Here is a 22,484-nt window from a genome sequence, read left to right as displayed (position 1 = left end):
TGGCCCCAGATAATGACGCAGGTCACACAGGCCGCGTTTGGCATGCATTAGTCGGCCTTCACCCTTTTTCTATAAAACACTGACACACAAATCAGTGCTGTCACATCATCCAGCTCGCAAACATGTACAATAAAGACGGCCTTGGCCACACAAGTTTACAATGGGAATCATCCGTTGAATGAAAGTACAGACGAATCAGAATGTGAACTGAGAGCAAATGTTAGGAGACCCAACCAAGTGGAGGAGGACGTCATAATGGGTAGGTAACATGAGGACTTTTTTATCACGTTCTACAAACATCTATGAGTTTCTTTATTTGACCCTGAAAACTGTCAGATTTCTACGCTGCTTAAACAAGCAGACCTTAAGCGTGGCCCACAGTTTACCATTGGCAACCCTGCTACAGTGATAAAAGCATCACAGAGAGAACACAAGCCATAAGTGTAAAGAAAACTGCCTACCAGTCTCAGTCCCAGCAGCAGCACAGTTTTGTGGGTGAACCGTTTACCTCCGTCCTCAAAAAGCTTCTGCAAGTCTTTCCCAAACCGATCCATTACCATGAACCGATAACTGAAAGCCAAAAGTACAAATTAACTCATTGTATCTGTATTAGGGAGAAAGCTACTCCGAGGTGCGTTTAGGATGTACTTATTGTATAATAAACCACAGGTAGACAAGAGAACCCTCATATGTACATACAGTGGAGGTCAGCTGTTCGAATCAACTGCCTGCTAAATATATCTGTCTGCTTATTTGCATACATGTATAAATGTGCTACTCAGGAATTGTGACTATTTTATCATCTACTGCTTGGGGATAAACTTTCATCTAATCACCTCTGACCCCACCCTTTGCAGGATTATTGGGGAACCCACTCTAGGATCACGGCAGTGACATCTTTCTGCTGTTTCCCAACTTAAAAGTCACTGATGTGAAGCTGTAAATATTTCTCTTCTTTAAAAAAAAAAAAAAAGCTGGATTATACAGATAGGGGGGTATGCAATTAGCTCAGTTTTTTCGCCTAGGTGGAAAAGACGGAGCTTTTTCGCTATTTTTAGGGCAAATGGAGATTCGCCCTATGCAATAGCAGGGCCCGATTTTCACCTAGGTGAAAAATGCCGGCACTGGCGAAAAACACGTGGATTGGCGAATTCACTCCCGATCCACATGTTTTGGCGAATCTGCAAGCGGTATTCGCCGGTTTTTGGGGTCATTTTCGCCAATGCCGATTCACCTACAAAACAAAGGTGAAACTGCATGGGCGAAAATGTATTAAAAAATGGGCGAAATTACCCGCAAATGAACACAGTGGGTCAAATTAGTTCAGTTTTTTTTTCCCGACTAGGCGAAAAAACTGAGCTAATTGCATACCCCCCATAGCCATCTCTGCGGACCGGAACTTTGAAATAAATCTGCTTTCCCCTACCTAAACAAAGTGCGTTGGTGGTTTTGAATGACTTTATAAAATTTTGACACAATACACATGATATACAGTAATAATGATAATAATAATGTATAGACACACATACAAGATTATTTCAGCTGGTCATATTCAAATTACCTTTTCCCACTTTTATCATGCAGTCCGGAACCCCAATATCTGGGTACACCAAGATATTTCATTTTATGAGCGCTGGTCCATTTCTGAACTGCAACAACATCAGACTTACAATAAAACAGGGCGTCAGCCAGGTATAGCTGCAAGGAGCACCGTTTACATAATCAGAGTTTGGACAACAGCAAACTACATGTTAATTGGTGATTAACAGCAACGAAGAAAGCCACACGGCTAATCAGCATCCCTCCCCTCCTAATGTTTACCTGTATTCCACAATTCTTGTCAAGTCATGCCAGCACCTCATTTTACATTTTCTGTAAATAATGGCCACTTACTTAGGTCGGGTTTAGCTGCTCGCATGTAGAATTTGAGTTCAGAAAACAATGGTCCATTTTCACTTGGTTCCTATCATTTAAAAAAACGAGAGAACTTTATTTCTGCGCAGAACTAAAAGAGAGAGAACACTTCCACATATCCGTCAGTATCAGAACGGCCGCAGGGAGCGTTTAACATCCAAGCAGTTGCCAGGCTTGGTCTCTGAAGCTACGCATTTAGAACTTCATATGTACGTTCTTACGTTTAATCACTATCCCATTTTTCCTACACGACATAATAACGTCAATTGTGTTTCCAGGAAAATGTGCTGCTTAATTACTATTCAATAAAATCAGTGAATGTTTTGCTATATATCAATAGACTGCACCATACGGTTCCTCTGCACTGAGAGAATGCTGCTGAACTATTATAGTGTATGCACACTGCCTAAACTGTAACCTCACTCTTACGTATATTTGCACATGTATTAGGATTTCCTTATTAGAAATTCTAGTGTGCAGTCACATCGCTTTCTGCCGTCTGCCCAATTCCATCCTCTTGTGTATTCGATTTTTTTCTTCAATTAAGTGTTCATTGACAAATTGAAAAGGACTGTATAGACGCAAGGCAAGTTTAAAAAGCGGTAATAAGGAGACGATATTAATACAAATTTCAATATATTTTAGTCTTGTAACCCGCAACTGCCAATAAGCGCACACTACTCTAAATGATACATATAAATGAGATACAAGGCTCTTACCACTTTTATCACGTAGGGAGCATCTGGTCCTACTGTTTTGGAAGAGTTTACATCCGCTGGTTTATAAAAACAAGAAAGAAAAAAAAGACATAAAAATGTAAAAACAAATTTACTGCTTTCAAAGAGCATCAGATCAGCACTAGTAATTGGAGAGTACTTTTAGTTACATAAAATAAGTTTTATAAGTGGCGTTGTGTTACCTACACAATGCGCCACTGATTTGCACAGAGATTAAAATAATAGTTCAATACCTAAAGCTGCATTATACCCAGAGAACATTTAATGTCACCACTTCAACATCTTTGCAGCGGGGGATAATCCTACAATGAAGACCAATCGAACTCCACAATCTATATGAATGCTGCTTCTAAACGCTCTGCAGCGTTACAACAGACCGTTTCCATCCACAGAAAGCGGTTACCTGGTGCAACCCTGGGATTCTAGGCAAATACAATAGAGTGGTGAAAATCAGGGTGCCTTCAACACAACGTTAGCTCCTACATTATACACTGTGGATAATAGTTTTCAATGTCTGGATGACCTCATTACAACTAGTGATGAGCGGATTCGGTTTTACTCGGTTCTCAAAACCGAATCTTATTGGCTATCCAAAACACGTGACGTCAGTGAGCCAATAAGATTCGGTTTTGAGAACCGAGTAAAACCGAATCCGCTCATCACTAATTACAACACAACCTAAAAGTAATCATAAGAAAAATAAGATTTTACTTACCGATAAATCTATTTCTCGTAGTCCGTAGTGGATGCTGGGGACTCCGTCAGGACCATGGGGATTAGCGGCTCCGCAGGAGACAGGGCACAAAAATAAAGCTTTAGGATCAGGTGGTGTGCACTGGCTCCTCCCCCCATGACCCTCCTCCAAGCCTCAGTTAGGATACTGTGCCCGGACGAGCGTACACAATAAGGAAGGATTTTGAATCCCGGGTAAGACTCATACCAGCCACACCAATCACACCGTACAACTTGTGATCTGAACCCAGTTAACAGTATGACAACGTAGGAGCCTCTGAACAGACGGCTCACAACAAGAACAACCCGATTTTTTTGTAACAATAACTATGTACAAGTATTGCAGACAATCCGCACTTGGGATGGGCGCCCAGCATCCACTACGGACTACGAGAAATAGATTTATCGGTAAGTAAAATCTTATTTTCTCTGACGTCCTAGTGGATGCTGGGGACTCCGTCAGGACCATGGGGATTATACCAAAGCTCCCAAACGGGCGGGAGAGTGCGGATGACTCTGCAGCACCGAATGAGAGAACTCCAGGTCCTCTTTAGCCAGGGTATCAAATTTGTAGAATTTTACAAACGTGTTCTCCCCCGACCACGTAGCTGCTCGGCAGAGTTGTAATGCCGAGACCCCTCGGGCAGCCGCCCAGGATGAGCCCACCTTCCTTGTGGAATGGGCCTGGACAGATTTAGGCTGTGGCAGGCCTGCCACAGAATGTGCAAGTTGAATTGTGCTACAAATCCAACGAGCAATCGTCTGCTTAGAAGCAGGAGCACCCAGCTTGTTGGGTGCATACAGTATAAACAGCGAGTCAGATTATCTGACTCCAGCCGTCCTTGAAAAAATAAGAATTTACTTACCGATAATTCTATTTCTCGGAGTCCGTAGTGGATGCTGGGGTTCCTGAAAGGACCATGGGGAATAGCGGCTCCGCAGGAGACAGGGCACAAAAAGTAAAGCTTTCCGATCAGGTGGTGTGCACTGGCTCCTCCCCCTATGACCCTCCTCCAAGCCTCAGTTAGGTACTGTGCCCGGACGAGCGTACACAATAAGGGAGGAATTTTGAATCCCGGGTAAGACTCATACCAGCCACACCAATCACACCGTACAACTTGTGATCAAACCCAGTTAACAGTATGATAACAGAGGAGCCTCTGTAAGATGGCTTCCTAAACAATAACCCGAATTAGTTAACAATAACTATGTACAATTATTGCAGATAATCCGCACTTGGGATGGGCGCCCAGCATCCACTACGGACTCCGAGAAATAGAATTATCGGTAAGTAAATTCTTATTTTCTCTATCGTCCTAGTGGATGCTGGGGTTCCTGAAAGGACCATGGGGATTATACCAAAGCTCCCAAACGGGCGGGAGAGTGCGGATGACTCTGCAGCACCGAATGAGAGAACTCCAGGTCCTCCTTAGCCAGAGTATCAAATTTGTAAAATTTTACAAACGTGTTCTCCCCTGACCACGTAGCTGCTCGGCAAAGTTGTAATGCCGAGACCCCTCGGGCAGCCGCCCAAGATGAGCCCACCTTCCTTGTGGAGTGGGCCTTTACAGATTTAGGCTGTGGCAGGCCTGCCACAGAATGTGCAAGTTGGATTGTGCTACAGATCCAACGAGCAATCGTCTGCTTAGACGCAGGAGCACCCATCTTGTTGGGTGCATACAATATAAACAACGAGTCAGATTTTCTGACTCCAGCTGTCCTTGCAATATATATTTTTAATGCTCTGACAACGTCCAGTAACTTGGAGTCCTCCAAGTCACTTGTAGCCGCAGGCACTACAATAGGCTGGTTCAGATGAAATGCTGACACCACCTTAGGGAGAAAATGCGGACGAGTCCGCAGTTCTGCCCTGTCCGAATGGAAAATCAGATATGGGCTTTTGTAAGATAAAGCTGCCAGTTCTGACACTCTCCTGGCCGAAGCCAGGGCTAGTAACATGGTCACTTTCCATGTGAGATATTTTAAATCCACCTTTTTTAGTGGTTCAAACCAATGAGATTTTAGAAATTCCAAAACCACATTGAGATCCCACGGTGCCACTGGAGGCACCACAGGAGGCTGTATATGCAGCACTCCCTTAACAAAAGTCTGGACTTCAGGAACTGAAGCCAATTCTTTTTGAAAGAAAATCGACAGGGCCGAAATTTGAACCTTAATAGATCCCAATTTGAGACCCATAGACAATCCTGATTGCAGGAAATGTAGGAATCGACCCAGTTGAAATTCCTCCGTCGGAGCACTCCGATCCTCGCACCACGCAACATATCTTCGCCAAATGCGGTGATAGTGTTGCACGGTTACTTCCTTCCTTGCTTTAATCAAAGTAGGAATGACTTCTTCCGGCATGCCTTTTTCCTTTAGGATCCGGCGTTCAACCGCCATGCCGTCAAACGCAGCCGCGGTAAGTCTTGAAACAGACAGGGACCCTGCTGAAGCAAGTCCCTCCTTAGAGGTAGAGGCCACGGATCTTCCGTGATCATCTCTTGAAGTTCCGGGTACCAAGTCCTTCTTGGCCAATCCGGAACCACTAGTATCGTTCTTACGCCTCTTTGCCGTATAATTCTCAATATTTTTGGTATGAGAGGCAGAGGAGGAAACACATACACCGACTGGTACACCCAAGGCGTTACCAGCGCGTCCACAGCTATTGCCTGCGGATCTCTTGACCTGGCGCAATACCTGTCCAGTTTTTTGTTGAGGCGAGACGCCATCATGTCCACCATTGGTCTTTCCCAACGGGTTACCAGCATGTGGAAGACTTCCGGATGAAGTCCCCACTCTCCCGGGTGAAGGTCGTGTCTGCTGAGGAAGTCTGCTTCCCAGTTGTCCACTCCCGGGATGAACACTGCTGACAGTGCTATCACATGATTCTCTGCCCAGCGAAGAATCCTTGCAGCTTCTGCCATTGCACTCCTGCTTCTTGTGCCGCCCTGTCTGTTTACATGGGCGACTGCCGTGATGTTGTCCGACTGGATCAACACCGGTTTTCCTTGAAGCAGAGGTTCTGCCTGGCTTAGAGCATTGTAGATTGCTCTTAGTTCCAGAATGTTTATGTGAAGAGACGTTTCCAGGCTCGTCCACACTCCCTGGAAGTTTCTTCCTTGTGTGACTGCTCCCCAGCCTCTCAGGCTGGCGTCCGTGGTCACCAGGATCCAATCCTGTATGCCGAATCTGCGGCCCTCCAATAGATGAGCACTCTGCAACCACCACAGAAGAGATACCCTTGTCCTTGGAGACAGGGTTATCCGCTGGTGCATCTGAAGATGCGACCCTGACCATTTGTCCAACAGATCCCTCTGGAAAATTCGTGCATGGAATCTGCCGAATGGAATTGCTTCGTAAGAAGCCACCATTTTTCCCAGGACTCTTGTGCATTGATGTACAGACACCTTTCCTGGTTTTAGGAGGTTCCTGACAAGCTCGGATAACTCCTTGGCTTTTTCCTCCGGGAGAAAAACCTTTTTCTGAACCGTGTCCAGAATCATCCCTAGGAACAGCAGACGAGTTGTCGGCATTAACTGGGATTTTGGAATATTCAGAATCCAGCCGTGCTGTTTTAGCACTTCTTGAGACAGTGCTAATCCCCTCTCTAGCTGTTCTCTGGACCTTGCCCTTATTAGGAGATCGTCCAAGTATGGGATAATTAATACGCCTTTTCTTCGAAGAAGAATCATCATCTCGGCCATTACCTTTGTAAAGACCCGAGGTGCCGTGGACAATCCGAACGGCAGCGTCTGAAACTGATAGTGACAGTTTTGTACAACGAACCTGAGGTACCCCTGGTGTGAGGGGTAAATTGGAACGTGGAGGTACGCATCCTTGATGTCCAAGGACACCATAAAGTCCCCTTCTTCCAGGTTCGCTATCACTGCTCTGAGTGACTCCATTTTGAACTTGAACTTCTTTATGTACAGGTTCAAGGACTTCAGATTTAGAATAGGTCTTACCGAGCCGTCCGGCTTCGGTACCACAAATAGAGTGGAATAATACCCCTTTCCCTGTTGTAGAAGAGGTACCTTGACTATCACCTGCTGAGAGTACAGCTTGTGAATGGCTTCCAAAACCGTCTCCCTTTCGGAGGGGGACGTTGGTAAAGCAGACTTCAGGAAACGGCGAGGCGGATCTGTCTCTAGTTCCAACCTGTACCCCTGAGATATTATCTGCAGGATCCAGGGATCTACCTGCGAGTGAGCCCACTGCACGCTGAAATTCTTGAGACGACCGCCCACCGCCCCCGAGTCCGCTTGAGAAGCCCCAGCGTCATGCTGAGGCTTTTGTAGAAGCGGGGGAGGGCTTCTGTTCCTGGGAAGGAGCTGCCTGTTGGTGTCTCTTCCCCCTTCCTCTGCCTCGTGGCAGATATGAATATCCCTTTGCTCTCTTGTTTTTAAAGGAACGAAAGGGCTGCGGTTGAAAAGTCGGTGTCTTTTTCTGTTGGGGAGTAGCTTGAGGTAAAAAGGTGGATTTCCCGGCTGTAGCCGTGGCCACCAAATCTGATAGACCGACTCCAAATAACTCCTCCCCTTTATACGGCAAAACTTCCATATGCCGTTTTGAGTCCGCATCGCCTGACCACTGTCGCGTCCATAAACTTCTTCTGGCCGAAATGGACATAGCACTTACCCGTGATGCCAGTGTGCAGATATCCCTCTGTGCATCACGCATATAAAGAAATGCATCCTTTATTTGCTCTAAAGACAGTAAAACATTGTCCCTATCCAGGGTATCAATATTTTCAATCAGGGACTCTGACCAAGCTACTCCAGCACTGCACATCCAGGCTGTCGCTATAGCTGGTCGTAGTATAACACCTGTATGTGTGTATATACTTTTTTGGATATTTTCCATCCTCCTATCTGCTGGATCTTTAAGTGCGGCCGTCTCAGGAGAGGGTAACGCCACTTGTTTAGATAAGCGTGTGAGCGCCTTGTCCACCCTAGGAGGTGTTTCCCAGCGCGCCCTAACCTCTGACGGGAAAGGGTATAAAGCTAATAACTTCTTTGAAATTAGCATCTTTTTATCGGGGGCAACCCACGCTTCATCACATACATCATTTAGTTCTTCTGATTCAGGAAAAACTATAGGTAGTTTTTTCACACCCCACATAATACCCTGTTTAGTGGTACCTGTAGTATCAGCTAAATGTAACGCCTCCTTCATTGCCAAAATCATATAACGTGTGGCCCTACTGGAAAATACGGTTGATTCGTCACCGTCGCCACTGGAATCAGTGCCTGTGTCTGGGTCTGTGTCGACCGACTGAGGCAAAGGGCGTTTTACAGCCCCTGACGGTGTTTGAGGCGCCTGGACAGGCACTAACTGATTGTCCGGCCGTCTCATGTCGTCAAACGACTGCTTTAGCGTGTTGACACTATCCCGTAATTCCATAAATAAAGGCATCCATTCTGGTGTCGACCCCCTAGGAGGTGACATCCCCATATTTGGCAATTGCTCCGCCTCCACACCAATATCGTCCTCATACATGTCGACACACACGTACCGACACACAGCAGACACACAGGGAATGCTCTTAACGAAGACAGGACCCCACTAGCCCTTTGGGGAGACAGAGGGAGAGTTTGCCAGCACACACCAAAAGCGCTATATATGACAGGGATAGCCTTATAATAAGTGCTCCCTGTATAGCTGCTTTTATAATATAATTTTTGCCACTATTTTGCCCCCCCTCTCTTGTTTTACCCTGTTTCTGTAGTGCAGTGCAGGGGAGAGACCTGGGAGCCGTCCTGACCAGCGGAGCTGTGTAAGGAAAATGGCGCTGTGTGCTGAGGAGATAGGCCCCGCCCCTTTTCCGGCGGGCTCGTCTCCCGCTCTTTAGTGTATTCTGGCAGGGGTTAAATATCTCCATATAGCCCCCGGAGGCTATATGTGAGGTATTTTTTAGCCAAATAGGTTTTCATTTGCCTCCCAGGGCGCTCCCCTCCCAGCGCCCTGCACCCTCAGTGACTGCCGTGTGAAGTGTGCTGAGAGGAAAATGGCGCACAGCTGCAGTGCTGTGCGCTACCTTTAGAAGACTGAGGAGTCTTCTGCCGCCGATTCTGGACCTCTTCATGTTTCAGCATCTGCAAGGGGGCCGGCGGCGAGGCTCCGGTGACCATCCAGGCTGTACCTGTGATCGTCCCTCTGGAGCTGATGTCCAGTAGCCAAGAAGCCAATCCATCCTGCACGCAGGTGAGTTCACTTCTTCTCCCCTAAGTCCCTCGTTGCAGTGATCCTGTTGCCAGCAGGACTCACTGTAAAATAAAAAACCTAAGCTAAACTTTCTCTAAGCAGCTCTTTAGGAGAGCCACCTAGATTGCACCCTTCTCGGCCGGGCACAAAAATCTAACTGGGGCTTGGAGGAGGGTCATAGGGGGAGGAGCCAGTGCACACCACCTGATCGGAAAGCTTTACTTTTTGTGCCCTGTCTCCTGCGGAGCCGCTATTCCCCATGGTCCTTTCAGGAACCCCAGCATCCACTAGGACGATAGAGAAATATATTTTCAATGCCCTGACAACGTCCAGCAACTTGGAATCCTCCAAATCGCTAGTAGCCGCAGGCACCACAATAGGCTGGTTCAGGTGAAACGCTGACACCACCTTAGGCAGAAAATGAGGACGCGTCCGCAGTTCTGCCCTGTCCGAATGGAAAATCAGATATGGGCTTTTATACGATAAAGCCGCCAATTCTGACACTCTCATGGCTGAAGCCAGGGCCAGTAGCATGGTTACTTTCCATGTAAGATATTTCAAATCCGCCGATTTGAGTGGCTCAAACCAATGGGATTTGAGAAAATCCAAAACTACATTAAGGTCCCACGGAGCCACTGGGGGCACAACCGGGGGCTGTATATGTAGTACTCCTTTTACAAAAGTCTGGACTTCAGGAACTGAAGCCAATTCTTTCTGGAAGAAAATCGACAGGGCCGAAATTTGAACCTTAATGGACCCCAACTTGAGGCCCATAGACAATCCTGTTTGCAGGAAATGTAGGAATCGACCCAATTGAAATTCCTCCGTGGGGGCCTTCCTGGCCTCACACCACGCAACATATTTTCTCCAAATGCGGTGATAATGTTGTGCAGTCACCTCCTTCCTGGCTTTAACCAGTGTAGGAATGACCTCTTCTGGAATGCCTTTTTCCCTTAGAATTCGGCGTTCAATCGCCACGCCGTCAAACGCAGCCGCGGTAAGTCTTGGAATAGACACGGTCCCTGCTGAATCAGGTCCCGTCTTAGAGGTAGAGGCCACGGATTTTCCGTGAGCATCTCCTGAAGTTCCGGGTACCAAGTTCTTCCTGGCCAATCCGGAGCCACGAGTATCGTTCTTACTCCCCTTTGCCGTATAATTCTCAGTACTTTGGGTATGAGAGGCAGAGGAGGAAACACATACACTGACTGGAACACCCACGGTGTTACCAGAGCGTCCACAGCTATTGCCTGAGGGTCTCTAGACCTGGCGCAATACCTGTCCAGTTTTTTGTTGAGGCGAGACGCCATCATATCCACCTTTGGTTTTTCCCAACGGTTCACAATCATGTGGAAGACTTCTGGATGAAGTCCCCACTCTCCCGGGTGTAGATCGTGTCTGCTGAGGAAGTCTGCTTCCCAGTTGTCCACTCCCGGAATGAACACTGCTGACAGTGCTATCACATGATCTTCCGCCCAGCGAAGAATCCTTGCAGCTTCTGCCATTGCTCTCCTGCTTCTTGTGCCGCCCTGTCTGTTTACGTGGGCGACTGCCGTGATGTTGTCCGACTGGATCAACACCGGCTGACCCTGAAGCAGGGGTTTTGCCAGGCTTAGAGCATTGTAAATCGCTCTTAGCTCCAGTATATTTATGTGAAGAGACATCTCCAGGCTTGACCATACTCCCTGGAAGTTTCTTCCCTGTGTGACCGCTCCCCAGCCTCTCAGACTGGCATCCGTGGTCACCAGGACCCAGTCCTGTATGCCGAATCTGCGGCCTTCTAACAGATGAGCACTCTGCAACCACCACAGAAGAGACACCCTTGTCCGTGGCGATAAGGTTATCCGCTGATGCATCTGCAGATGCGATCCGGACCATTTGTCCAGCAGATCCCACTGAAAAGTTCGTGCGTGGAATCTGCCGAATGGGATTGCTTCGTAAGAAGCCACCATCTTTCCCAGGACTCTTGTGCATTGATGCACAGACACTTTTCCTGGTTTTAGGAGGTTCCTGACAAGTTCGGATAACTCCTTGGCTTTCTCCTCCGGAAGAAACACCTTTTTCTGAACCGTGTCCAGAATCATTCCCAGGAACAGCAGACGTGTTGTCGGGGTCAACTGAGATTTTGGAAAATTCAGAATCCACCCGTGTTGTTGCAGCACTACTTGGGTTAGTGCTACTCCGTCCTCCAGCTGTTCTCTGGACCTTGCCCTTATCAGGAGATCGTCCAAGTAAGGGATAATTAATACGCCTCTTCTTCGCAGAAGAATCATCATTTCGGCCATTACCTTGGTAAAGACCCGAGGTGCCGTGGACAATCTAAACGGCAGCGTCTGAAACTGATAATGACAGTTTTGCACCACGAACCTGAGGTACCCTTGATGTGAAGGGCAAATTGGGACATGCAGGTAAGCATCTTTTATGTCCAGGGACACCATAAAGTCCCCTTCTTCCAGATTCGCTATCACTGCTCTGAGTGATTCCATCTTGAACTTGAATTTTTGTATGTACAGGTTCAAAGATTTCAGATTTAGAATAGGTCTTACCGAGCCGTCCGGCTTCGGTACCACAAATAGCGTGGAGTAATACCCCTTTTCCTGTTGTAGGAGGGGTACCTTGACTATCACTTGCTGAGAAAACAGCTTGTGAATGGCTTCCAATACCGTCGCCCTGTCTGAGGGAGACGTTGGCAAAGCAGACTTTAGGAACCGGCGAGGGGGAGACTTCTCGAATTCCAACCTGTAACCCTGAGATACTACCTGCAGGATCCAGGGGTCCACCTGTGAGCAAGCCCACTGCGCGCTGAAATTCTTGAGTCGACCCCCCACCGTTCCTGAGTCCGAATGTAAAGCCCCAGCGTCATGCTGAGGGCTTTGCAGAACCCGCGGAGGGCTTCTGTTCCTGGGAAGGAGCTGCTTGCTGCCCTCTCTTACCCTTTCCTCTGCCTCGGGGCAGATATGACTGTCCTTTTGCCCGCTTCTTATAGGACCGAAAGGACTGCGGCTGAAAAGACGGTGTCTTTTTCTGTTGGGAGGTGGTCTGAGGTAAAAAGGTGGATTTCCCGGCAGTTGCCGTGGCCACCAAATCCGATAGACCGACGCCAAATAATTCCTCCCCTTTATACGGCAATACTTCCATATGCCGTTTGGAATCCGCATCACCTGACCACTGTCGTGTCCATAAACTTCTTCTGGCAGATATGGACATCGCACTTACTCTCGATGCCAGAGTGCAAATATCCCTCTGAGCATCTCGCATATAAAGAAAAGCATCCTTTAATTGCTCTAAAGTCTGTAAAATACTGTCCCTATCCAGGGTATCAATATTTTCAGTCAGGGAATCCGACCAGACCACCCCAGCACTGCACATCCAGGCTGAGGCGATGGCTGGTCGCAGTATAACACCAGTATGTGTGTATATACTTTTTAGGGTAGTTTCCAGCCTCCTATCAGCTAGATCCTTGAGGGCGGCCGTATCAGGAGACGGTAACGCCACTTGTTTTGATAAGCGTGTGAGCGCCTTATCCACCTTAGGGGGTGTTTCCCAGCGCGCCCTAACCTCTGGCGGGAAAGGGTATAATGCCGATAACTTTTTTGAAATTAGCACTTTTCTATCTGGGTTAACCCACGCTTCATCACATACATCATTCAATTCCTCTGATTCAGGAAAAAATACAGGTAGTTTTTTTCACCCCCCACATAATACCCCTTTTTGTGGTACTTGTAGTATCAGAGATATGCAAAGCCTCCTTCATTGCCGTGATCATATAACGTGTGGCCCTACTGGAAAATACGTTTGTTTCTTCACCGTCGACACTAGATTCAGTGTCCGTGTCTGGGTCTGTGTCGACCGACTGAGGTAAAGGGCGTTTTACAGCCCCTGACGGTGTCTGAGACGCCTGGGCAGGTACTAACTGGTTTTCCGGCCGTCTCATGTCGTCAACTGATTTTTGTAATGTGCTGACATTATCACGTAATTCCATAAACAAAGCCATCCATTCCGGTGTCGACTCCCTGGGGGGTGACATCACCATTACCGGCAATTGCTCTGCCTCCACACCAACATCGTCCTCATACATGTCGACACACACGTACCGACACAGCAGACACACAGGGAATGCTCTATTGAAGACAGGACCCCACTAGCCCTTTGGGGAGACAGAGGGAGAGTTTGCCAGCACACACCCAAGCGCTATAATATATATGGGAACAACCCTATATAAAAGTGTTGTATCCTTATAGCAGCTTAAATATAGTAATATCGCCAAAAAAAGTGCCCCCCCCTCTCTGTTTTACCCTGTTTCTGTAGTGCAGTGCAGGGGAGAGTCCTGGGAGCCTTCCTCACAGCGGAGCTGAGCAGGAAAATGGCGCTGTGTGCTGAGGAGAATAAGCCCCGCCCCCTATTTCGGCGGGCTCTTCTCCGGAGTTTGTGAGATCTGGCAGGGGTTAAATACATCCATATAGCCTCAAGGGCTATATGTGATGTATTTTTTAGCCATAAAAAGGTATTATACATTGCTGCCCAGGGCGCCCCCCCAGCGCCCTGCACCCTCCGTGACCGCTGTGTAAAGTGTGCTGACAACAATGGCGCACATCTGCAGTGCTGTGCGCTACCTCAGGAAGACTGAAAAGTCTTCTGCCGCCTGCTTCTGGACCTCTTCCATCTTCGGCATCTGCAAGGGGGGTCGGCGGCGCGGCTCCGGGACCGGACTCCATGGCTGGGCCTGTGTTCAATCCCTCTGGAGCTAATGGTGTCCAGTAGCCTAAGAAGCAAATCCATCCTGCACGCAGGTGAGTTTACTTCTCTCCCCTAAGTCCCTCGATGCAGTGAGCCTGTTGCCAGCAGGACTCACTGAAAATAAAAAACCTAAAAACTTTTTCTAAGCAGCTCTTTAGGAGAGCCACCTAGATTGCACCCTGCTCGGACGGGCACAAAAACCTAACTGAGGCTTGGAGGAGGGTCATGGGGGGAGGAGCCAGTGCACACCACCTGATCCTAAAGCTTTATTTTTGTGCCCTGTCTCCTGCGGAGCCGCTAATCCCCATGGTCCTGACGGAGTCCCCAGCATCCACTAGGACGTTAGAGAAATATTGGTTATCTTGGAAACAAAGTACCCTGGCAAACAAACCATCCTGGGCATAGACTATGTGTACCTGTAACCGCAGCACTGGTTGTGTTCAGTGTGTTACATAGCTTTAAAATTGTTAAGTGTCACACTGTGCAGCCTCTGATGATATAAGACTGGCAGATGCAGCATGTGTTGGAGGCTGCGGGTACAATAAGGTGACGGTGCAGCCTCTGATGGTATAAGACTGGCAGATGCAGCATGTGTTAGGATCTGCGGGTACAATAAGGTGACGGTGCAGCCTCTGATGGTATAAGACTGGCAGATGCAGCATGTGTTGGAGGCTGCGGGTACAATAAGGTGACGGTGCAGCCTCTGATGGTATAAGACTGGCAGATGCAGCATGTGTTAGGATCTGCGGGTAGAATAAGGTGACGGTGCAGCCTCTGATGGTATAAGACTGGCAGATGCAGCATGTGTTAGGATCTGCGGGTACAATAAGGTGACGGTGCAGCCTCTGATGGTATAAGACTGGCAGATGCAGCATGTGTTGGGAGGCTGCGGGTACAATAAGGTGACAGTGCAGCCTCTGATGGTATAAGACTGGCAGATAAAGCATGTGTTAGGATCTGCGGGTAGAATAAGGTGACGGTGCAGCCTCTGATGGTATAAGACTGGCAGATGCAGCATGTGTTGGAGGCTGCGGGTACAATAAGGTGACGGTGCAGCCTCTGATGGTATAAGACTGGCAGATGCAGCATGTGTTGGAGGCTGCGGGTACAATAAGGTGACGGTGCAGCCTCTGATGGTATAAGACTGGCAGATGCAGCATGTGTTGGAGGCTGCGGGTACAATAAGGTGACGGTGCAGCCTCTGATGGTATAAGACTGGCAGATGCAGCATGTGTTGGAGGCTGCGGGTACAATAAGGTGACGGTGCAGCCTCTGATGGTATAAGATTGGCAGATGCAGCATGTGTTCGGGTCTGCGGGTACAATAAGGTGACGGTGCAGCCTCTGATGGTATAAGATTGGCAAATGCAGCATGTGTTCGGGTCTGCGGGTACAATAAGGTGACGGTGCAGCCTGTGATGGTATAAGATTGGCAGATGCAGCATGTGTTGGAGGCTGCGGGTACAATAAGGTGACTGTGCAGCCTCTGATGGTATAAGACTGGCAGATGCAGCACGTGTTAGGGTCTGCGGGTACAATAAGGTGAGTGTGCAGCCTCTGATGGTATAAGACTGGCAGATGCAGCACGTGTTAGGGTCTGCGGGTACAATAAGGTGACTGTGCAGCCTCTGATGGTATAAGACTGGCAGATGCAGCATGTGTTAGGGTCTGCGGGTACAATAAGGTGACGGTGCAGCCTCTGATGGTATAAGACTGGCAGATGCAGCATGTGTTGGAGGCTGCGGGTACAATAAGGTGACTGTGCAGCCTCTGATGGTATAAGACTGGCAGATGCAGCATGTGTTAGGATCTGCGGGTACAATAAGGTGACGGTGCAGCCTCTGATGGTATGACTGGCAGATGCAGCATGTGTTCGGGTCTGCGGGTACAATAAGGTGACTGTGCAGCCTCTGATGGTATAAGACTGGCAGATGCAGCATGTGTTAGGGTCTGCGGGTACAATAAGGTGACGGTACAGCCTCTGATGGTATAAGACTGGCAGATGCAGCATGTGTTAGGATCTGCGGGTACAATAAGGTGACTGTGCAGCCTCTGATGGTATAAGACTGGCAGATGCAGCATGTGTTAGGGTCTGCGGGTACAATAAGGTGACTGTGCAGCCTCTGATGGTATAAGACTGGCAGATACAGCATGTGTTAGGGTCTGCGGGTACAATAAGGTGAGGGTGCAGCCTCTGATGGTATAAGACTGGCAGATGCAGCATGTGTTAGGATCTGCGGGTAGAATAAGGTGACGGTGCAGCCTCTGATGGTATAAGACTGGCAGATACAGCATGTGTTAGGATCTGCGGGTAAAATAAGGTGACAGTGCAGCCTCTGATGGTATAAGACTGGCAGATGCAGCATGTGTTAGGGTCTGCGGGTACAATAAGGTGACGGCGCAGCCTCTGATGGTATAAGACTGGCAGATGCAGCATGTGTTGGAGGCTGCGGGTACAATAAGGTGACGGTGCAGCCTCTGATGGTATAAGACTGGCAGATACAGCATGTGTTAGGATCTGCGGGTAGAATAAGGTGACGGTGCAGCCTCTGATGGTATAAGACTGGCAAATGCAGCAGGTGTTAGGATCTGCAGGTACAATAAGGTGACGGTGCAGCCTCTGATGGTATGACTGGCAGATGCAGCATGTGTTAGGGTCTGCGGGTACAATAAGGTGACGGTGCAGCCTCTGATGGTATAAGACTGGCAGATGCAGCATGTGTTAGGATCTGCGGGTACAATAAGGTGACGGTGCAGCCTCTGATGGTATAAGACTGGCAGATGCAGCATGTGTTAGGATCTGCGGGTACAATAAGGTGACGGTGCAGCCTCTGATGGTATAAGATTGGCAGATGCAGCATGTGTTCGGGTCTGCGGGTAGAATAAGGTGACGGTGCAGCCTCTGATGGTATAAGACTGGCAGATGCAGCATGTGTTGGAGGCTGCGGGTACAATAAGGTGACGGTGCAGCCTCTGATGGTATAAGACTGGCAGATGCAGCATGTGTTGGGAGGCTGCGGGTACAATAAGGTGACGGTGCAGCCTCTGATGGTATAAGACTGGCAGATGCAGCATGTGTTAGGGTCTGCGGGTACAATAAGGTGACGGTGCAGCCTCTGATGGTATAAGACTGGCAGATGCAGCATGTGTTAGGATCTGCGGGTAGAATAAGGTGACGGTGCAGCCTCCGATGGTATAAGACTGGCAGATACAGCATGTGTTAGGATCTGCGGGTAAAATAAGGCGACAGTGCAGCCTCTGATGGTATAAGACTGGCAGATGCAGCATGTGTTAGGGTCTGCGGGTACAATAAGGTGACGGTGCAGCCTCTGATGGTATAAGACTGGCAGATACAGCATGTGTTAGGATCTGCGGGTAGAATAAGGTGACGGTGCAGCCTCTGATGGTATAAGACTGGCAGATGCAGCAGGTGTTAGGATCTGCAGGTACAATAAGGTGACGGTGCAGCCTCTGATGGTATAAGACTGGCAGATGCAGCATGTGTTAGGATCTGCGGGTACAATAAGGTGACGGTGCAGCCTCTGATGGTATGACTGGCAGATGCAGCATGTGTTAGGGTCTGCGGGTACAATAAGGTGACGGTGCAGCCTCTGATGGTATAAGACTGGCAGATGCAGCATGTGTTAGGATCTGCGGGTACAATAAGGTGACGGTGCAGCCTCTGATGGTATAAGACTGGCAGATGCAGCATGTGTTAGGATCTGCGGGTACAATAAGGTGACGGTGCAGCCTCTGATGGTATGACTGGCAGATGCAGCATGTGTTAGGGTCTGCGGGTACAATAAGGTGACGGTGCAGCCTCTGATGGTATAAGACTGGCAGATGCAGCATGTGTTAGGATCTGCGGGTACAATAAGGTGACGGTGCAGCCTCTGATGGTATAAGACTGGCAGATGCAGCATGTGTTAGGATCTGCGGGTACAATAAGGTGACGGTGCAGCCTCTGATGGTATAAGATTGGCAGATGCAGCATGTGTTCGGGTCTGCGGGTAGAATAAGGTGACGGTGCAGCCTCTGATGGTATAAGACTGGCAGATGCAGCATGTGTTGGAGGCTGCGGGTACAATAAGGTGACGGTGCAGCCTCTGATGGTATAAGACTGGCAGATGCAGCATGTGTTAGGGTCTGCGGGTACAATAAGGTGACGGTGCAGCCTCTGATGGTATAAGACTGGCAGATACAGCATGTGTTAGGGTCTGCGGGTACAATAAAGTGACGGTGCAGCCTCTGATGGTATAAGATTGGCAGATGCAGCATGTGTTAGGGTCTGCGGGTACAATAAGGTGACGGTGCAGCCTCTGATGGTATAAGACTGGCAGATGTAGCATGTGTTGGAGGCTGCGGGTACAATAAGGTGACGGTGCAGCCTCTGATGGTATGACTGGCAGATGCAGCATGTGTTGGAGGCTGCGGGTACAATAAGGTGACGGTGCAGCCTCTGATGGTATGACTTGCAGATGCAGCATGTGTTAGGATCTGCGGGTACAATAAGGTGACGGTGCAGCCTCTGATGGTATAAGACTGGCAGATGCAGCATGTGTTCGGGTCTGCGGGTACAATAAGGTGACGGTGCAGCCACTGATGGTATAAGACTGGCAGATGCAGCATGTGTTCGGGTCTGCGGGTACAATAAGGTGACTGTGCAGCCTCTGATGGTATAAGATTGGCAGATGCAGCATGTGTTAGGGTCTGCGGGTACAATAAGGTGACGGTGCAGCCACTGATGGTATAAGATTGGCAGATGCAGCATGTGTTGGAGGCTGCGGGTACAATAAGGTGACAGTGCAGCCTCTGATGGTATAAGACTGGCAGATGCAGCATGTGTTAGGGTCTGCGGGTACAATAAGGTGACGGTGCAGCCTTTGATGGTATAAGATTGGCAGATGCAGCATGTGTTGGAGGCTGCGGGTACAATAAGGTGACGGTGCAGCCTCTGATGGTATAAGACTGGCAGATACAGCATGTGTTAGGATCTGCGGGTAGAATAAGGTGACGGTGCAGCCTCTGATGGTATAAGACTGGCAGATGCAGCAGGTGTTAGGATCTGCAGGTACAATAAGGTGACGGTGCAGCCTCTGATGGTATGACTGGCAGATGCAGCATGTGTTAGGGTCTGCGGGTACAATAAGGTGACGGTGCAGCCTCTGATGGTATAAGACTGGCAGATGCAGCATGTGTTAGGATCTGCGGGTACAATAAGGTGACGGTGCAGCCTCTGATGGTATAAGACTGGCAGATGCAGCATGTGTTAGGATCTGCGGGTACAATAAGGTGACGGTGCAGCCTCTGATGGTATAAGATTGGCAGATGCAGCATGTGTTCGGGTCTGCGGGTAGAATAAGGTGACGGTGCAGCCTCTGATGGTATAAGACTGGCAGATGCAGCATGTGTTGGAGGCTGCGGGTACAATAAGGTGACGGTGCAGCCTCTGATGGTATAAGACTGGCAGATGCAGCATGTGTTGGGAGGCTGCGGGTGCAATAAGGTGACGGTGCAGCCTCTGATGGTATAAGACTGGCAGATGCAGCATGTGTTAGGGTCTGCGGGTACAATAAGGTGACGGTGCAGCCTCTGATGGTATAAGACTGGCAGATACAGCATGTGTTAGGGTCTGCGGGTACAATAAAGTGACGGTGCAGCCTCAGATGGTATAAGATTGGCAGATGCAGCATGTGTTAGGGTCTGCGGGTACAATAAGGTGACGGTGCAGCCTCTGATGGTATAAGACTGGCAGATGCAGCATGTGTTGGAGGCTGCGGGTACAATAAGGTGACGGTGCAGCCTCTGATGGTATAAGATTGGCAGATGCAGCATGTGTTAGGGTCTGCGGGTACAATAAGGTGACAGTGCAGCCTCTGATGGTTTAAGACTGGCAGATACAGCATGTGTTAGGGTCTGCGGGTACAATAAGGTGATGGTGCAGCCTCTGATGGTATAAGACTGGCAGATGCAGCATGTGTTAGGATCTGCGGGTAGAATAAGGTGACGGTGCAGCCTCTGATGGTATAAGACTGGCAGATACAGCATGTGTTAGGATCTGCGGGTAAAATAAGGTGACAGTGCAGCCTCTGATGGTATAAGACTGGCAGATGCAGCATGTGTTAGGGTCTGCGGGTACAATAAGGTGACGGTGCAGCCTCTGATGGTATAAGACTGGCAGTTACAGCATGTGTTAGGATCTGCGGGTAGAATAAGGTGACGGTGCAGCCTCTGATGGTATAAGACTGGCAGATGCAGCAGGTGTTAGGATCTGCAGGTACAATAAGGTGACGGTGCAGCCTCTGATGGTATGACTGGCAGATGCAGCATGTGTTAGGGTCTGCGGGTACAATAAGGTGACGGTGCAGCCTCTGATGGTATAAGACTGGCAGATGCAGCATGTGTTAGGATCTGCGGGTACAATAAGGTGACGGTGCAGCCTCTGATGGTATAAGATTGGCAGATGCAGCATGTGTTCGGGTCTGCGGGTAGAATAAGGTGACGGTGCAGCCTCTGATGGTATAAGACTGGCAGATGCAGCATGTGTTGGAGGCTGCGGGTACAATAAGGTGACGGTGCAGCCTCTGATGGTATAAGACTGGCAGATGCAGCATGTGTTGGGAGGCTGCGGGTACAATAAAGTGACGGTGCAGCCTCTGATGGTATAAGACTGGCAGATGCAGCATGTGTTAGGGTCTGCGGGTACAATAAGGTGACGGTGCAGCCTCTGATGGTATAAGACTGGCAGATACAGCATGTGTTAGGGTCTGCGGGTACAATAAAGTGACGGTGCAGCCTCTGATGGTATAAGATTGGCAGATGCAGCATGTGTTAGGGTCTGCGGGTACAATAAGGTGACGGTGCAGCCTCTGATGGTATAAGACTGGCAGATGTAGCATGTGTTGGAGGCTGCGGGTACAATAAGGTGACGGTGCAGCCTCTGATGGTATGACTGGCAGATGCAGCATGTGTTGGAGGCTGCGGGTACAATAAGGTGACGGTGCAGCCTCTGATGGTATGACTTGCAGATGCAGCATGTGTTAGGATCTGCGGGTACAATAAGGTGACGGTGCAGCCTCTGATGGTATAAGACTGGCAGATGCAGCATGTGTTCGGGTCTGCGGGTACAATAAGGTGACGGTGCAGCCTCTGATGGTATAAGACTGGCAGATGCAGCATGTGTTCGGGTCTGCGGGTACAATAAGGTGACTGTGCAGCCTCTGATGGTATAAGATTGGCAGATGCAGCATGTGTTAGGGTCTGCGGGTACAATAAGGTGACGGTGCAGCCACTGATGGTATAAGATTGGCAGATGCAGCATGTGTTGGAGGCTGCGGGTACAATAAGGTGATGGTGCAGCCTCTGATGGTATGACTGGCAGATGCAGCATGTGTTGGAGGCTGCGGGTACAATAAGGTGATGGTGCAGCCTCTGATGGTATGACTGGCAGATGCAGCATGTGTTCGGGTCTGCGGGTACAATAAGGTGACGGTGCAGCCTCTGATGGTATAAGACTGGCAGATGCAGCATGTGTTGGAGGCTGCGGGTACAATAAGGTGACGGTGCAGCCTCTGATGGTATAAGACTGGCAGATGCAGCATGTGTTGGAGGCTGCGGGTACAATAAGGTGACGGTGCAGCCTCTGATGGTATAAGACTGGCAGATGCAGCATGTGTTCGGGTCCTCGGGTACAATAAGGTGACGGTGCAGCCTGATGGTATAAGACTTGCAGATGCAGCATGTGTTAGGATCTGCGGGTACAATAAGGTGACAGTGCAGCCTCTGATGGTATAAGACTGGCAGATGCAGCATGTGTTGGAGGCTGCGGGTACAATAAGGTGATGGTGCAGCCTCTGATGGTATAAGACTGGCAGATGCAGCATGTGTTGGAGTCTGCGGGTACAATAAGGTGACGGTGCAGCCTCTGATGGTATGACCGGCAGATGCAGCATGTGTTGGAGGCTGCGGGTACAATAAGGTGACGGTGCAGCCTCTGATGGTATGACTGGCAGATGCAGCATGTGTTGGAGGCTGCGGGTACAATAAGGTGGCGGTGCAGCCTCTGATGGTATAAGACTGGCAGATGCAGCATGTGTTAGGGTCTGCGGGTACAATAAGGTGACGGTGCAGCCTCTGATGGTATAAGACTGGCAGATACAGC

The 22,484-nt window shown here is 49.1% G+C and overlaps 1 protein-coding gene across 2 annotated transcripts in view; it reads right to left on the bottom strand.

Moving 5' to 3' along the window:
• VRK1 (VRK serine/threonine kinase 1) overlaps nt 1–22,484 on the bottom strand; it is a 90,251-nt gene that overhangs the window by 35,443 nt on the left and 32,324 nt on the right. For both annotated transcript variants that reach the window (XM_063948453.1, XM_063948454.1), the window contains 4 exons: nt 2,634–2,689; nt 1,894–1,963; nt 1,562–1,649; nt 462–570 (listed from right to left, as the gene is read on the bottom strand). In XM_063948453.1, the coding sequence (XP_063804523.1) occupies nt 462–570; nt 1,562–1,649; nt 1,894–1,963; nt 2,634–2,689 (323 nt within the window). The remainder of the gene's footprint in view (nt 1–461; nt 571–1,561; nt 1,650–1,893; nt 1,964–2,633; nt 2,690–22,484) is intronic.

The sequence above is a fragment of the Pseudophryne corroboree genome, chromosome 12 (assembly GCF_028390025.1).
Source record: "Pseudophryne corroboree isolate aPseCor3 chromosome 12, aPseCor3.hap2, whole genome shotgun sequence".
In the NCBI taxonomy this organism is placed as follows: Eukaryota; Metazoa; Chordata; class Amphibia; order Anura; family Myobatrachidae; genus Pseudophryne; species Pseudophryne corroboree.
The sequence above is the reverse complement of the archived record's forward strand: the minus strand, read 5'-3'. Positions and strand labels throughout refer to the sequence as shown.